The 12,790-nt window shown below is 58.1% G+C and overlaps 1 protein-coding gene across 1 annotated transcript; it reads left to right on the top strand.

The window, feature by feature from the left end:
• The first annotated feature begins 4 nt into the window (after positions 1-4).
• Positions 5-5,064, top strand: DHX58 (DExH-box helicase 58). The gene is made up of 12 exons (XM_063403858.1): positions 5-484; positions 562-763; positions 862-1,052; positions 1,261-1,377; positions 1,593-1,719; positions 1,847-2,029; positions 2,113-2,369; positions 2,491-2,640; positions 2,877-3,038; positions 3,301-3,491; positions 4,161-4,257; positions 4,509-5,064. The coding sequence occupies exons 1-12, from the start codon at positions 317-319 to the stop codon at positions 4,686-4,688; spliced, it is 2,025 nt and encodes a 674-aa protein (XP_063259928.1). The 5' UTR covers positions 5-316; the 3' UTR covers positions 4,689-5,064.
• Positions 5,065-12,790: the final 7,726 nt, after the last annotated feature.

The following is a 12,790-nucleotide window of genomic DNA, read 5'->3' as shown; positions in this document are numbered from 1 at the left end:
GAATTGGGGTGCAGGGGTTGGTTGGGGTACAGGGTGGAGTCCCAGACATGCCGGGGCGCAGGGGCCGTCTTGGTGCGGGGGTTTCTGTGGGAGCTCCACTCGGTTTTAGTTTCGATTCCAGTTCTCAGCCGGGGCTCCCGGGGGATCCCCGGGCGGGCTGCTCCGCCCGGCTCGGCTCGGCTCGGCTCAGTTAGCCCTAGCGCGGCCGGCGCGGTTCCCCCTTGCTGGGCCCTCCCCGTGCCGCACCCCCGCCGCCTCCGGTTTCGTTTCCAGCCGGTCCCGGCTGCGGCGGCTGCGGGACGCGGAGCGGCGGCGAATGGAGCTCCGGGGGTACCAGCGGGAGGCGGCGGCCCCGGCGCTGTGCGGCCGCAACAGCATCGTGTGGCTGCCCACGGGCGCCGGGAAGACCCGCGTGGCCGTCTACGTCTGCCGGCGGCACCTGGAGAGCCGGCGGGGCGGAAAGGTGGCCGTGCTTGTCAACAAGGTGCTGCCCTGCCCCGGGACCGCGGCGGCCGCGGGTGCTGGTCCCAGCCGGTGCTGAGCGTGGTCCTGTGGGCGCAGGTGCACCTGGTGGACCAGCACACTCAGAAGGAGTTCCACGCGCTGCAGGACACCTTCAGGGTGACGTCCATCAGTGGGGACACCAGCCACAAAACCTTCTTCGCCGACCTGGTGAGGAGGAGCGACGTTGTCATCTGCACAGCCCAGATTCTGCAGAACGCCCTGGTCAGCACGGAGGAGGACATGCATGTGGAGCTAACAGGTGGGCACCAGAACACCCACACTGCTGCCCCCACAGCCGAGGCTGAGCCCCCAGCTGAGCAACCATCTCACCCTGCTCCCCTTCCTGGCCCGGGGCAGATTTCTCGCTGCTGGTGATAGACGAGTGCCATCACACGCACAAGGACGGCGTCTACAACAAGATCATGCTGAGATACCTTCAGCGCAAGCTCAGTGGGGAGCAGGACCTGCCACAGGTCCTGGGGCTGACGGCATCCCCTGGCACTGGGGGGGCAACATCCTTCAAGGAGGCTGTAGAGCACATCCTGCAGGTGTGTCCTGTGCCTCCGTCCTGCTTCAGCACAGCTTGCCCTGGGGTTCAGCAGGGTGTCCTTTGGGATGGGGGTTGATGCTCAGGTGTGTGGGTGCTGGGCAGCCCAGAGGAGTCATGCCCAAGCTCAGCAGTTGCCAGCGAGCACCACACGCTGCATTGTCCTGCGCAGCTGGGCTCAGGAAGGAAGCAGGGTCTTTCCCTCTCAGATCTGTGCCAACCTGGACTCTGAGAAGATCACATCAGTGCAGGACGAGGAGCAGCACCTGCAGAGCCATGTCCCCCAACCCAAGAAGCAGTATGACCTGTGCCAGGAGAGAGTGCAGGTGAGGGAGGGCTGCTCAGAGCCATGGGGCTGCTCACTGGGTGGAAGGTGAGACCCCCAAGCCCTGCTGGGTGAGGGGCTGCGTCCCTTCATCTGCTTCGCTCAGGCCAGTGTGAAAAATCCCAGAGCTTTGGTGCCGGGGGATCCTGCAACTGCCTGGGTCCTGCCATGCAAGCAGCCACAATTCCTGGCTCCTGAGCCCCTCCCTGCTCCCAGGACCCCTTTGGTGAGCAGCTGAAGAAGGTGATGGTGCAGATCCAGCAGTTCATGGGGAAGCCAGATCTCCCACGGGACTTCGGCACGCAGATATACGAGCAGCGCATTGTGGAGCTGGAGAGGAGAGGTGAGGGTGCAGCGGTGTGGGTGTGGCAGGGCGGGGCAGGGCAGTGTGGGTGTGGCAGGGCAGTGTGGGTGTGGCAGGGCAGGGTCACAGGGACACGCTGTGACTGTGCTGTCCCCCGGTCCCGCAGCTGCAGAGATGTTTTGTCGCAAGACTCGGGTGTGCGCCCTGCACCTGCGCAAGTACAACGACGCTTTGCTGATCAACGACAGCGTGAGGATGGTCGACGCCTTCCAGTGCCTCCAGCAGTTCTACAGTGTTGAGAGGGATAAGAGGGACCCCACTGAACAGTTCCTTACTGCCACGTTTGAGGGTAACAGAGGGGCCTGGAGGGAGGTGATGCTGGCTGCATTTTGGGTGCAGGGAGTGTCCCTGACACGCTGCTCACTTGTGCAGAGAACAGGGCAAGCCTGCAGGCACTTGCCAGGGATGAGCGCTATGAAAACCCCAGGCTGAGCAAGCTGGAGGAGCTCCTGCGTGAGCACTTTCAGCCCCTGGGCACTTCTCGTGGCATTGTCTTCACCAAGACAAGGCAGAGCGCCCACAGCCTGCTCAGCTGGCTGCAGACCACGGCCACACTCCGTAGGCAACACATCAGGGCTGCCGTCCTCACCGGCGCTGGCTACAGCAACCAGACCAGGCACATGACACAGGTGAGTGGAGGGTGGGCAGGACCTGGACAGACCCTGCACATTTTGGGGGTGCTGCAGGTGCTGCCTAGGCCTCAGAGCCCTACAGCGCTGCTGAAGCATCACTCCCTCCTTGTCTACCCAGAATGAGCAGCAGGATGTGATCAAGCAGTTCCGTGAGGGAGCCCTCAACCTGCTCTTCTCCACCAGTGTGGCCGAGGAGGGCCTGGACATCCCCGAGTGCAACATCGTGGTCCGCTATGGGCTGATGACCAATGAGATTGCCATGATGCAGGTGCTGTCCAGGCTCCCTCTGGCCCTACCAGGATCCCCCAAAGCCACAGGGGTGGGACATGGGGGCTCTTGCATTCCCTGCAGGCAGCTCCTTGGGGATGAGGCCAGCCCCTGGCAGAACATCTCCTTGGCAAGGCACAGGGAAGGGTAGAGGTGGCTCTGTCCTCACAGGAGAGCACAGAAGGCTAGGCTGTGTCCCTGTTCTACTGACTGCAACATTTGGACCTTGCCCTGCAGGCCCGGGGCCGTGCCCGTGCCAAGGACAGTGTCTATTCTGTCCTTGCCAAAGCCAATAGCAGAGAGGTGACCCGAGAGCTGCTCAATGAGGACCTGGTGGAGCTCATGAAGAGGGCGATTCAGGCAGTGCAAGCCATGCCTGAGCAGGAGTACTGCCAAAAGGTGGGTACTGGCTGCTGCCATGGGCACTGGCAGGGCCAAGCAGCTCTTGCCCCTCTCTGCACCCTGCATTTGGCTGCCTGCTCTGTCTCAGGGAAGCACCAGCTCCTGGGATGGGGTTGTGTCAAGGGCATGGGGCAGCATGTGCCCGTCCTGCCGTGTACCTTGTGCTCCTGGGATGACGCATCCCTCGCTAGCCATGGGTCTTGCCGTGTCTGCTGTCTGTCCTTGCCTGCAGCCCTGTGCTGAGCCCTGTCCCCCACAGATCCGGGAGCTGCAGCGGGTGGCCGTGGCCAGCTGGATGCTGAAGGAGACCAGGATCAGCGAGCGGCGGCAGCTGCACGACCCAGGCGCCGTTCGCCTCTACTGCATCAACTGCAACACAGCCGTGTGCTGCGGCAGCGACATCCGCACCGTGGAGGGCATGCACCACGTCAACGTCAACCCCAAATTCGGGTAGGAGTCTCACATGGGCAGGGGTGAGCGGGCAGATGGGCAAGTGTAGGAGCTTCTGGGTGAAGGCAGAGTCGCGACAAAGTATCTCTATAAGCAAAACAGCTGTGGTAGCACGTGGTTTATTGTGAGGGCCTTGCTTGTGGCTGCTAGGCACAGCTAAAGCAGGCCAGGAGAGAGAGGGAAAAGAGAGGGAAAAGAGAGGGAGGTTCTAGTTACCTTAAAATAAATGTCTTTCCAAGCTGAAGTCTGTGTTGGACCAACCAATCTAATACAAGATACCAATCTCATAACATTTACATACAGCCAATAGAATTGTCCCTTTACCTTTGGCAAGCAGGAGGGTATTGTTTAATCAAGGGAGATTGCCCTCAGCTAGGCACACTATTGTTCACTAGCTGATGGCTTGGTATTTTACATCTCAAAGCTTGCCTTCATTTCTATCTCACCTGTTGGTCTCATACTCCCAGAATCGAAACCATCATATTTACAAGGCCTCTCTACCTTATCCTTCCCAACAGGCAAGGGTAGCCCCAGCCTGCTGCCAGCTCTTTCTCAGGTACCTTAGTACAGGGAGAATGCAGGAACTGTTTGACTACAGGAGCACCTGTGCTGCCCTGTTTGTGTCCCCTGGACTGTCATCCTTACTGTCTGGTGGCTCCTTCCTTCCAGGTCATATTACAGAGTTTCCTCTGGGAAAATACAGTTCCAGCGGACGTTCAAGGACTGGGAGCCCGGCTGCCGTATCTCCTGCAAAGCCTGCAGCCAGGTGAGCATCACAACTCCCCTGTGTCTGCAGCCCAGTCGGAGCTGGAGGGACAGGAAGGGCTGTGCCTTGTACCCCAGCTCACAGCTGCACATGCTTATGTCATGTGTGTGCTGTGGGACATGGACACAGGCTCTCTCCAAAGGCCGGACATGCCTTGGGAGCAAGGAACTGCCCCATCCCTGTGTGCGTGGCCCTGCAGCCTGGGGCTGCTGTGTGTGCCCTGGGTAACTGAGCCCTCCCTGCCCACACAGGACTGGGGGATGGAGATGCTGTACCGGCAGGTGAAGCTGCCTATCCTCTGCATCAAAAACTTTGTGGTGGAGACACCAGCAGAGAAGAGGAAGTACAAGAAGTGGAGCTCTGTGACGTTTCCTATCAAGGCATTTGACTACCTGGAGTACTGCTCTGACACCTACGGCCTGTCCCTCTAGCACAGGCTCTGTTCAGAAGAGGACTATTCACAGGGCACTTTCAGATTCTATATGAAAAGAGGAGGCTTCCTCGACCCTGGGACAGAGAGCCATGGCTCAGTCCTCTCTTCCTCGCTGGTCTGAGCCCCAGTAGCATGTTCCCATGGCTGCTGAAGGAGCTTTGCTGCACGCACATAGAAAGGATGAGATGCTGGGATTGTAAACCACCCAAACCCTTCCTTGCTCCCCATGCTGCTGCCTTCTCCTGCACAACCCTGCCGGGAGAACCATCCGTTTCTGTGAGTCCAGGACATAGCCCAGTGCTTCTCCACTCTGATTTATCAGTTTGATGGGTCTCCATTAAAAACACGCATGCTAGACTGAAGGGGCAGGGTGGCTGCATCACTCGTGGCAAGAGCTGGCTGGGCACAGGAGGCTTTGAGGGGGGACATTGCCCCAGAGCCAGAACCCGGTGTACCCCGTGCCAGCAGAACTGCGGACTCCAGGGGCCAGTGGAGTCTGTGAGGTTGCTCCGGCCCTACCCCACCCGCAGACAGTGGCCTGAGCGACCCATCTCACCCACCCACCCCAGACCGAACCTTCCCGAGGCGCAGAATGAGCCTAAACCCCGCTGGGGCTGGCCCAGGGATCCCTGCGGGGCTCCGGACATCCCCTCGTCCTCTCCTGGGGAGCCCTTTTGTGTCCGAGCTGCGGGGCAGCCGCGGGGCTTGCGGCAGGACTCGGGACCGGGCCGGCTTTGGGGCTCGGGGCTCGGTACCGAGGCGCGCACCGGGACCGCGCGTCCGCCCGTGCTGCCCCGCCGGGCGCCGCTGGAGGGAGCCCCGGGCCGGGCTGGGGATGCCCGAGGAACCGGGAACAGCCCGGGGGAGCGGGGGCTGCCCTGGGAACGTTCGGGGAACCGGGGGTTGCCCGGGAAAAGGGGGATGATCCGGCCAGTACAGGGCGCTGCAGCGCTCGCAGCTGCTGCTCCACGCGTGTCCCTTCCCCGCGGGATCCTGCCACGCGTGTTGGTGCTGGCCCGGGGACCGCCCCCGCCGCTAAGCAGGGAGGATGCTCGGCAGGTCACGGGTGGCTCCGCGGGTGGCGGGGAGCTGCAGAAGGGCAAGGACGTGCAGGGCACCAGAGTCCTGCTCCTGCCTGACTTTGTACCAGAGGCCCCCGCAGTGTCAGGCACACAGAGCCCACTTTCAGGTGGCGAGGACCCCGGGGAAACCAAACTCCTGTTCACCAGAAACTGGGTAATGAGGGCATTTGAGTTATTTGTAGCTCCCTGTGGGCTGGGATGGCCTCTCTTCCCGCTCCCTAGGCAGGATCCCTCCCGCAGGGACCCCAGGCCGTTTTGCTCAGCTCAAATTGCCCTGATTTGCGCTTGGAGAATTCAGGTTGTGACTTAGCCCAGTGGGCGCTCACAGCACTGGGTGGTGCAACCTCTCACCAGCCCTGGTAGATCTGTCTGTCTGCTTGGGTGCCCCAAACCAGAATTTCTGTAACAAAACTTGCCCCTTTTTGAGAGGGTGCAGCTGACCTCATGGGATACAGGGCCAGGACAGCACCATAAGTCTCTGTGGGTCTGTATCCAGCCTCTGCTTGTTCTTCCCTCTGCGTCCCTGATTTAATGTCAGCTGCATCTGATTTCTCCTTCCCAGGGGCTCAGTCACCTTGGGCCTGGCAGCAGGGAGCAGCCGAGCTGCAGTGATCGGTGCTGCAACCTTGGTCAGTGTCCTTCAGGGCTGGCATCCTTTTCAGCCTGCATCCTTCTGAGCCAGCATCATTCAGGACTGGCATCCTTCAGAGCTGGCCTCCTGTGGCCAAACCCCCAGGCTGGAAGGAGTCTGTGGCTCGAAGCACCTTTGCTTATCTCAGCTCCCCAAAGCTCTTCTGTTCCGGCCATCCCGGCTGACTGCCTGTACGCAGAGATGGGCACCATTAGCCCTGCAGCAAGCAGCTGCTGCAGCAAGTTCTGCTGGCAGAAGCAGCGTGAAGGGGTTTGCCCCTGGCTCCACAGGCTGCCAGCACGGGCACAGCCCCAGGAATGCCCGTGGCCTCCTGCCCCAGCACTCCCCGTGCCCCCAGCAGCCGGGTGTGCTCACAGAGTCAGGGCAATGCAGCAATTTATTCTTCACAGCTCATTTCATTTGTCATCAGTGCGTCAGAAAGCGCTGATTCCCCTCTCCAGGCACCAGCTGGAAAACCTCCAGCTCCTCCACCTGGCAGTGCCTCAGGTCAGCCCTTTCCCCAGGCTGGTGTTTAGTGGGACTTAGAGCTCAGCCTGTTCGACTTATCAGGAAGGAGCCTGAGATGTGACTTGATTACAGCATGCAAGTATCTTCCTGGGGAGAAAACTGCTGGGTATTAAAGGGCTCCTTAACTTGGCAGAGAGAGGAATAACGAGAACTGGGTCTGAAAGATAAAGTCAGGCAAATTGAAATTTGAAATCCAGGGCAGGTCTGCAGCAAGGAGGGCACAGAGCAGCTGAAGAAGGACCCCAGGCACCTTTATCAAAGAGATGCCTGAGGCTGGGGGTCCTGCCCTGCGAGTGGCTCCATCCTGCTTCGTGTTTCTGGCTCAGGCAGCAGCAGAATGAGCAGCAGGAGTCGGGTGGCATCCTGGATGAGGGGGATGGGGACTGAATTTTGCTTCCCAGGCACATCTGAAAATCTGGCTATTGCACAGTATCTCTTCCAGAGCCCGGGAGCACATCAGACCCCGAGGTGACCTTTCCCGGGACAGCTGGAGATTCCCTCTCTGTACCAGGGGAAATTCCAGTCTTCAGAAAAGTGCTTGTGATGGAGGAATTCGATCCCAAAAACCAGAAGCCCTCTCCCCATTTCGTTCCTGCATCCCCTCTTCTCCGCTGCCGGGACCGCACAGGAGTCTAGAAAGGGCAGGGGGCGTCCCTGTCCCGCTCTGCTCTGCCACATGTCAAACGATTCCCGCCGGGAGTTAATCCCGACTGTTCGCATGTCAGGATGCTGGTGGATTAAACAAGGGGATTAGCATCAAACAATTTCCCTCGCGCCCCGAGCAGGAGGCAGGAAATATAATCAGCGCAGGTTTATTCTGCTTAGGTCCCCTAGCATGCGGTGTGTGATGCCATCCGAGCCAGAGGCACAGCCAGGCACGTGCCCAGGGCATTGCGGGGGGCACCAGGGGCAGGATGTCAGGACCAGGGGCTGCTCATCCCACGGGAATCAGGGAGGTGTCCCTGCTGCACCGGGTGGCACTCGGGTACCCACTGAAGCCTGTGCCCGGTGTGGATCCCACCAGCCCAGCCACGAGGTGCCAGCGCAGAGGAGCCATCCCAGCTCGGGGAAGGGGCTGCAGCCCTTCACTGGCTGTCCCCAGGAGGGTACAAAAGCCAGGACTGGGGACACTCCAGCCCCTCACAGTCACCGAGCCCCCTGGCACCGTCCTTGTGGCTGCTCCTGCCAGCCTGGGCTCAGCTGTGGATGGCAGAGGATGGAACAGCCTCACAGATGTAAAGGCAAATCTGTTTTCCCAACAGCTCCTGGCTTCCCGAGCCAGGGAATGGTGATGCTGCTCTGATCCGATGGCAGCAGTGGTGCAGGCTGCCAGCTTTCATCCCCAGCTTCGTGCCCACCTGTGATCCCAGGGATCCCTGTCAGCAAACCCCTGTGCTCTCAGCCACTTAGAAAAAGTAAAAAAACCCCTCTAATCCCGGGATTTTGATGGAACAAGCTCGTGCAGCACTGGCAGGGGCACAGCAGTCCTACCCCTGGCAAAGACACTTGACTGCTCTTCAGACCAAAGCGCTGTGGGAGCAGCTGGACTCACATCCCTGTGTCCTGGCTGGCCCCTTTTGGTCCCTGGAGGTTTCTTGGCTGCTTTCCTCTGAGGAGCACTCCCAGGGCAGCCAAGTCCCTGGTCAGCTGAGAACAGGACCATCACACATGCCCACTTTGTTTTTCTAGGAAAGGGCTAAAAATACCATTCTAGGGCTGTGTGGAAAGGCCTGGACAGATCCTCAGCTACTGGGAGTCAAGTGATTTACAGACCATAGCCTGTGCTTGATCCCAGCGGCTGTGCAGGGACAGGGACAGTCCCTGGGCCAGGACACACCTCTGTGAGGCAGAAGAGCAGGGGGGCTGCAGGTCCCCCCTTCCTCAGTGCTGCTGGGGATGGCTGCTCTCCTCCTTGCCATTTTTAGGTGACTTTGGCTGGGCATTGGCAGGATGTGGCATGGAGGGGACACAGGACAGTGGGATAAGACCCAGGTGCTGGCACAGTCTGGAGCCTGCAGGGACCCCCGGCACAAGCTGCAATATCCGAAAATTCCCAAACAAAATTTCATGCACTAAATCTTAGGGCTGCAATTCTGCTGAGACCTGGCTTTATAATTGGATCTGTCAGAAACCCGTCACACTTAATGTGCAGCTGCCAGCGTGCATGCGGCTCCTCAGTGACTGCGCTGGCTCCGCAGGAAATCTGGTCCTGGGATTTTCCAGCTTGAGGAAAGGTCTAGTTCATACCTAGAGGTCTGACTTTGGGAGGAGGGCAGTGCAGGCCAGCCCTAGCTTTAACTGGAGGTGCCTCAATTTCCCTCTGTGCCAGGGAAGGTGGTGGGATGGGGATGATGCTGGCGAGGCATGGGAGCCCAGCGTGCGTGCGTGTTCTCACCTGAGTAATCAAACCCGTTATGCAGTGTTTGATTAAAGGCCACAAAACATATTATCTTTGATTCTTCCACTTTATTTTTGTTGCCTTCATTTGTCCCTTGGAGATGAGAGTTGCTCTGGTACTTATTAGTCACAAAGCCCCAACCTCGCGCTGCGTTCCTGCTATCTGAGAAATGAATTATTAATGGTGCATTAAACAGAGACTGGAAAGGGGCCCTGGGACACTGATAATCAGGAGCTAATTGAGGAAGAAATGAGATACTGCTCCCGTTGCAGAATGAGGACTGTGCAGGGCTGCGATACCAAAGGTGACCCTGCTAAAATTCCTGGGCCAACTGCGCCCGGCTCTGCCTGCTCAGCCCTCGCTGGTGGGTCATGTGTGCACCTGGCAGGGATGTTCTCCCTGGCTGGGATGTTCTCCCTGGCTGGGATCTTCTCCCTGGCTGGGATGTTTTCCTTGGCTGGGATGTTCTCCCTGGCTGGAATGCTCTGCCCTGGCCAGGATGTTCTCTCTGACAGGGATGTTCTTCCTGACAGGGATGCTCTGTCTTGGGCATCAGAAAGAAATCAGACACATTCATTAACGGCCCTGGAATGCTGCTGCATCCCAGATCTTGATGGCATGAAGCAGATCCTGGGGCTGGCCAGGAGTGTGGGCAGAGGCACTCTCTGTGTCCTCAGGGAGGATATCCCACCTCAGTGGTGGCTGCTCAGGAGGCTGGATCCTGCCTGGACCTCATCTGGACTCCTTCACAAGAAGCTGGGGCTGAACAATTTCAATTTTATTTGTCCTCCCTTACTGTTTTTCCACACAGCTTTCAGCTGAGACCTGTCAGATTTCTCCTCTTCCACTCTGGCTGCATTAAAGGCTCACCCCAGCCCTGGCACCATGTCCCTCAGGGGTCCCGTGGGACATTGCCACAGGGTCTTGAGGGCTGGAGAAGGACGGGACCATGGGGGATTGTCATTGTCACTGGCCTCCCTGGCCACGGGCTGCTGCTCTGACAATGTCAGGCTGACATGGGTCCAGAGTGTCCCATCACCTCCCCTCTCCAAACCCCAGTGGAGGGCCGGGTTTAGGACCCAACTGTTCCTGTTCCTGTCCTGTTCCCCTCCCGGTGGGCTCAGCACCATTTCCTCCCAACACCCAGCCAAGGCTCCCTGCTCCAGCTCTGCTGCCACGTCACGCTGAGGCAGCCGCAGTTCACCCAGACTCCTTGCATAAATATTTATGCACTGATGCAACGCTTTTCTAAATATAAAGCTTTATCTGAAATTTCATTTAAACATTAAGTGTAGATAATTTATTTATAATTAATGTAGACATCAAGCCCCATCTCTGGAATGCCTGTGAGCTTTCATTTATAATTGGGAGGTAAGTCAGGAGCTAGAGGCTGGGCTCTTATCAGTTTCATTTTAATTTTCCTCCTACAGCAAATGAAGCTGGTGCAATTCATCTCTCATTAGGAGGAAGCACAAAACTCCCCTAAAATAACAGTTTTATGGGGTACAGGTAATAAACACATCTTTGTTCCTCTTCTCGCCTTTGATAATGTTTCTGGGGCTCACAGATCCCTTCAAAGTTGCTCTTCCTTAAAAATAAGTCCATTAAAAATTAAAACCACTTTCCTATATAATAAAATTTACTCCCTGCAATTATGCAGAGGGAGCAGTTATCGGCCTTCCATAGATTTTAATTAAAAGTTACAACAGGAAGGAAATAACAACTGCCATAAAATAACAGCAACCTCTGCCCTAACAAAGAGTTATTGGTGCCTCTGTTGCTCAGGTGCCTCTCAAGGAGGTGCCCAATGCTGGTGAGAGATGCTGAGGCCAGCAGGTTCCAGCAGCAGTGCCGGAGGTCCCTATTTCCCTCCTGCAGCAGTGGGGGAGTTCCTGCACCCATGGGTGCCCAAATGGGTGCTCAGCTCAGCTCTGACCCATTTGTGCTCCAGTTTCTGCACCCCAGTTAGAGAACGGGGCCATCCTGCCTTCGGTGCCCGTGGGGTGGGGTTGGGGTTAGGGTTAACATCACCTGCTGATGAGGCTGAGCAGATCTGGGGTGCAAACCCCAGTCCAGCTCTGTGGGGTCACGGCCTCTCCCCCTTAAACCCCTCCGGGCACGCAGGTCCCAGCTGGATTCATCCAGCATCCCCCAGTGCTTCCTTGGGAAGCGTGTTCTGGCACAGGGGGGCTGTGGAAGCTCAGCGTGCCTGGCCCAGATATTTTGCAGAGCTCAGAGAGAGACCATCAAAGGCAGCTCCGCACTAAAAATAGCAGCAGGACGGGGCTGCCGGTGGGAGCGGTGCCTCCATCACCTGCAAACACCTGCCCGTGTGGGAAGAGCTGCAGCACTGGAAAATACCGACAACAACTGCTCCAGAGTGCAAACCTCTGCTTCTGAGGACACCTGAGGCTCGTCTGAATTCAAACGTGGGTGTTTGTGGGGTCAGTGCCCCTCGCCCATGCTGGCTGTGGGGCTGAATGTTCCAGCTGGGAGAGCTGGGTCACTGCTAATTGAGCTGATGAGAAACAGGAGAGAGCCAAGACGATGGGGCTGGAGCAGCTGCACTCCCCCCATGTGAGCTTTTTGCCCTCCTGGGGTCTGGAGGTGCTGTCTTGTCACATCCCAGCATCCCATAACCCGTGTCAGCAGCGTGTCATGGCAAACAAGGTGAATTGAACAACCTGCAGCCCAGCTGAGCCCCCGCACCCAGGCTGTGGACTGGGGACCAGTCCTGCCCTGTGCAGGCTGTGAGCAGGGGCAGTGCAGCCTCACTCAGCTCCCCGTGGGCTGGTGCTGCCCAGCACTGCTGTTCCTTTAACCAGTTGAGGCTCTTAAGTGTTCCACTGCTGGTCTCCTCATCGCCTTCCCTGGGTCCTGGCTGTGAAGGCGCTAAACCCCCCTGATCTGGCTCTGAAACGTTTATGAAATCTTTATGGGCTTTTGAAAAGATTTTAATTCCCTGACAGTACTGCTTTCACTGGGAAAAAAAAAATAAATTATGACTCAATGAGCAATTACAGCTCAACAGCTGCTGAACGGCCACGGCAGCTGCCGGAGCAGCTTGGCACGGCTCAGCGTGGTGGCCGAGGAGCCAGAGAGCCTTCCTGGAAAGTGGTGCTGGGCCTGAATCACCCCACACTGACCTTTCTTGGCTGTAGAACCCTGGCACAGCCACTCCTCTACCCACCTGTCTCCCATGGCCCTCCTTACACAGAAGCCTGAGTTCTGCCCGGTGCTGGTCCCTGCTGTGCAGTGCCAAGGAAGGAGATGGCTCTAACTGCACCTGGAGAGCTGGCACTGCAGCCAGCTGGTGCTGCAAAACCCCAGTGAGTGCTGCAGGAGGGATCCTCCTTCCCTGGGGTCCTGTGGTTCCACATTTGGGATTGGCAGTGCCTCAATAGCATCACATCTGTGACAGCTTGTCACCCCTACCCATCTCCTGCCACCACAGTGCCCCT

The sequence above is a fragment of the Prinia subflava genome, chromosome 8, assembly GCF_021018805.1.
Source record: "Prinia subflava isolate CZ2003 ecotype Zambia chromosome 8, Cam_Psub_1.2, whole genome shotgun sequence".
In the NCBI taxonomy this organism is placed as follows: domain Eukaryota; kingdom Metazoa; phylum Chordata; class Aves; order Passeriformes; family Cisticolidae; genus Prinia; species Prinia subflava.
The sequence above is the reverse complement of the archived record's forward strand: the minus strand, read 5'-3'. Positions and strand labels throughout refer to the sequence as shown.

Excerpts from the sequence above, each read along its gene's own strand:
- DHX58 (XM_063403858.1), top strand. The coding sequence starts at position 317 with ATGGAGCTCCGGGGGTACCAGCGGGAGGCGGCGGCCCCGGCGCTGTGC. Across the intron at positions 2,030-2,112 it reads CCTTACTGCCACGTTTGAGG|AGAACAGGGCAAGCCTGCAG; the intron begins GTAACAGAGGGG and ends TCACTTGTGCAG. Across the intron at positions 2,370-2,490 it reads AGACCAGGCACATGACACAG|AATGAGCAGCAGGATGTGAT; the intron begins GTGAGTGGAGGG and ends TTGTCTACCCAG.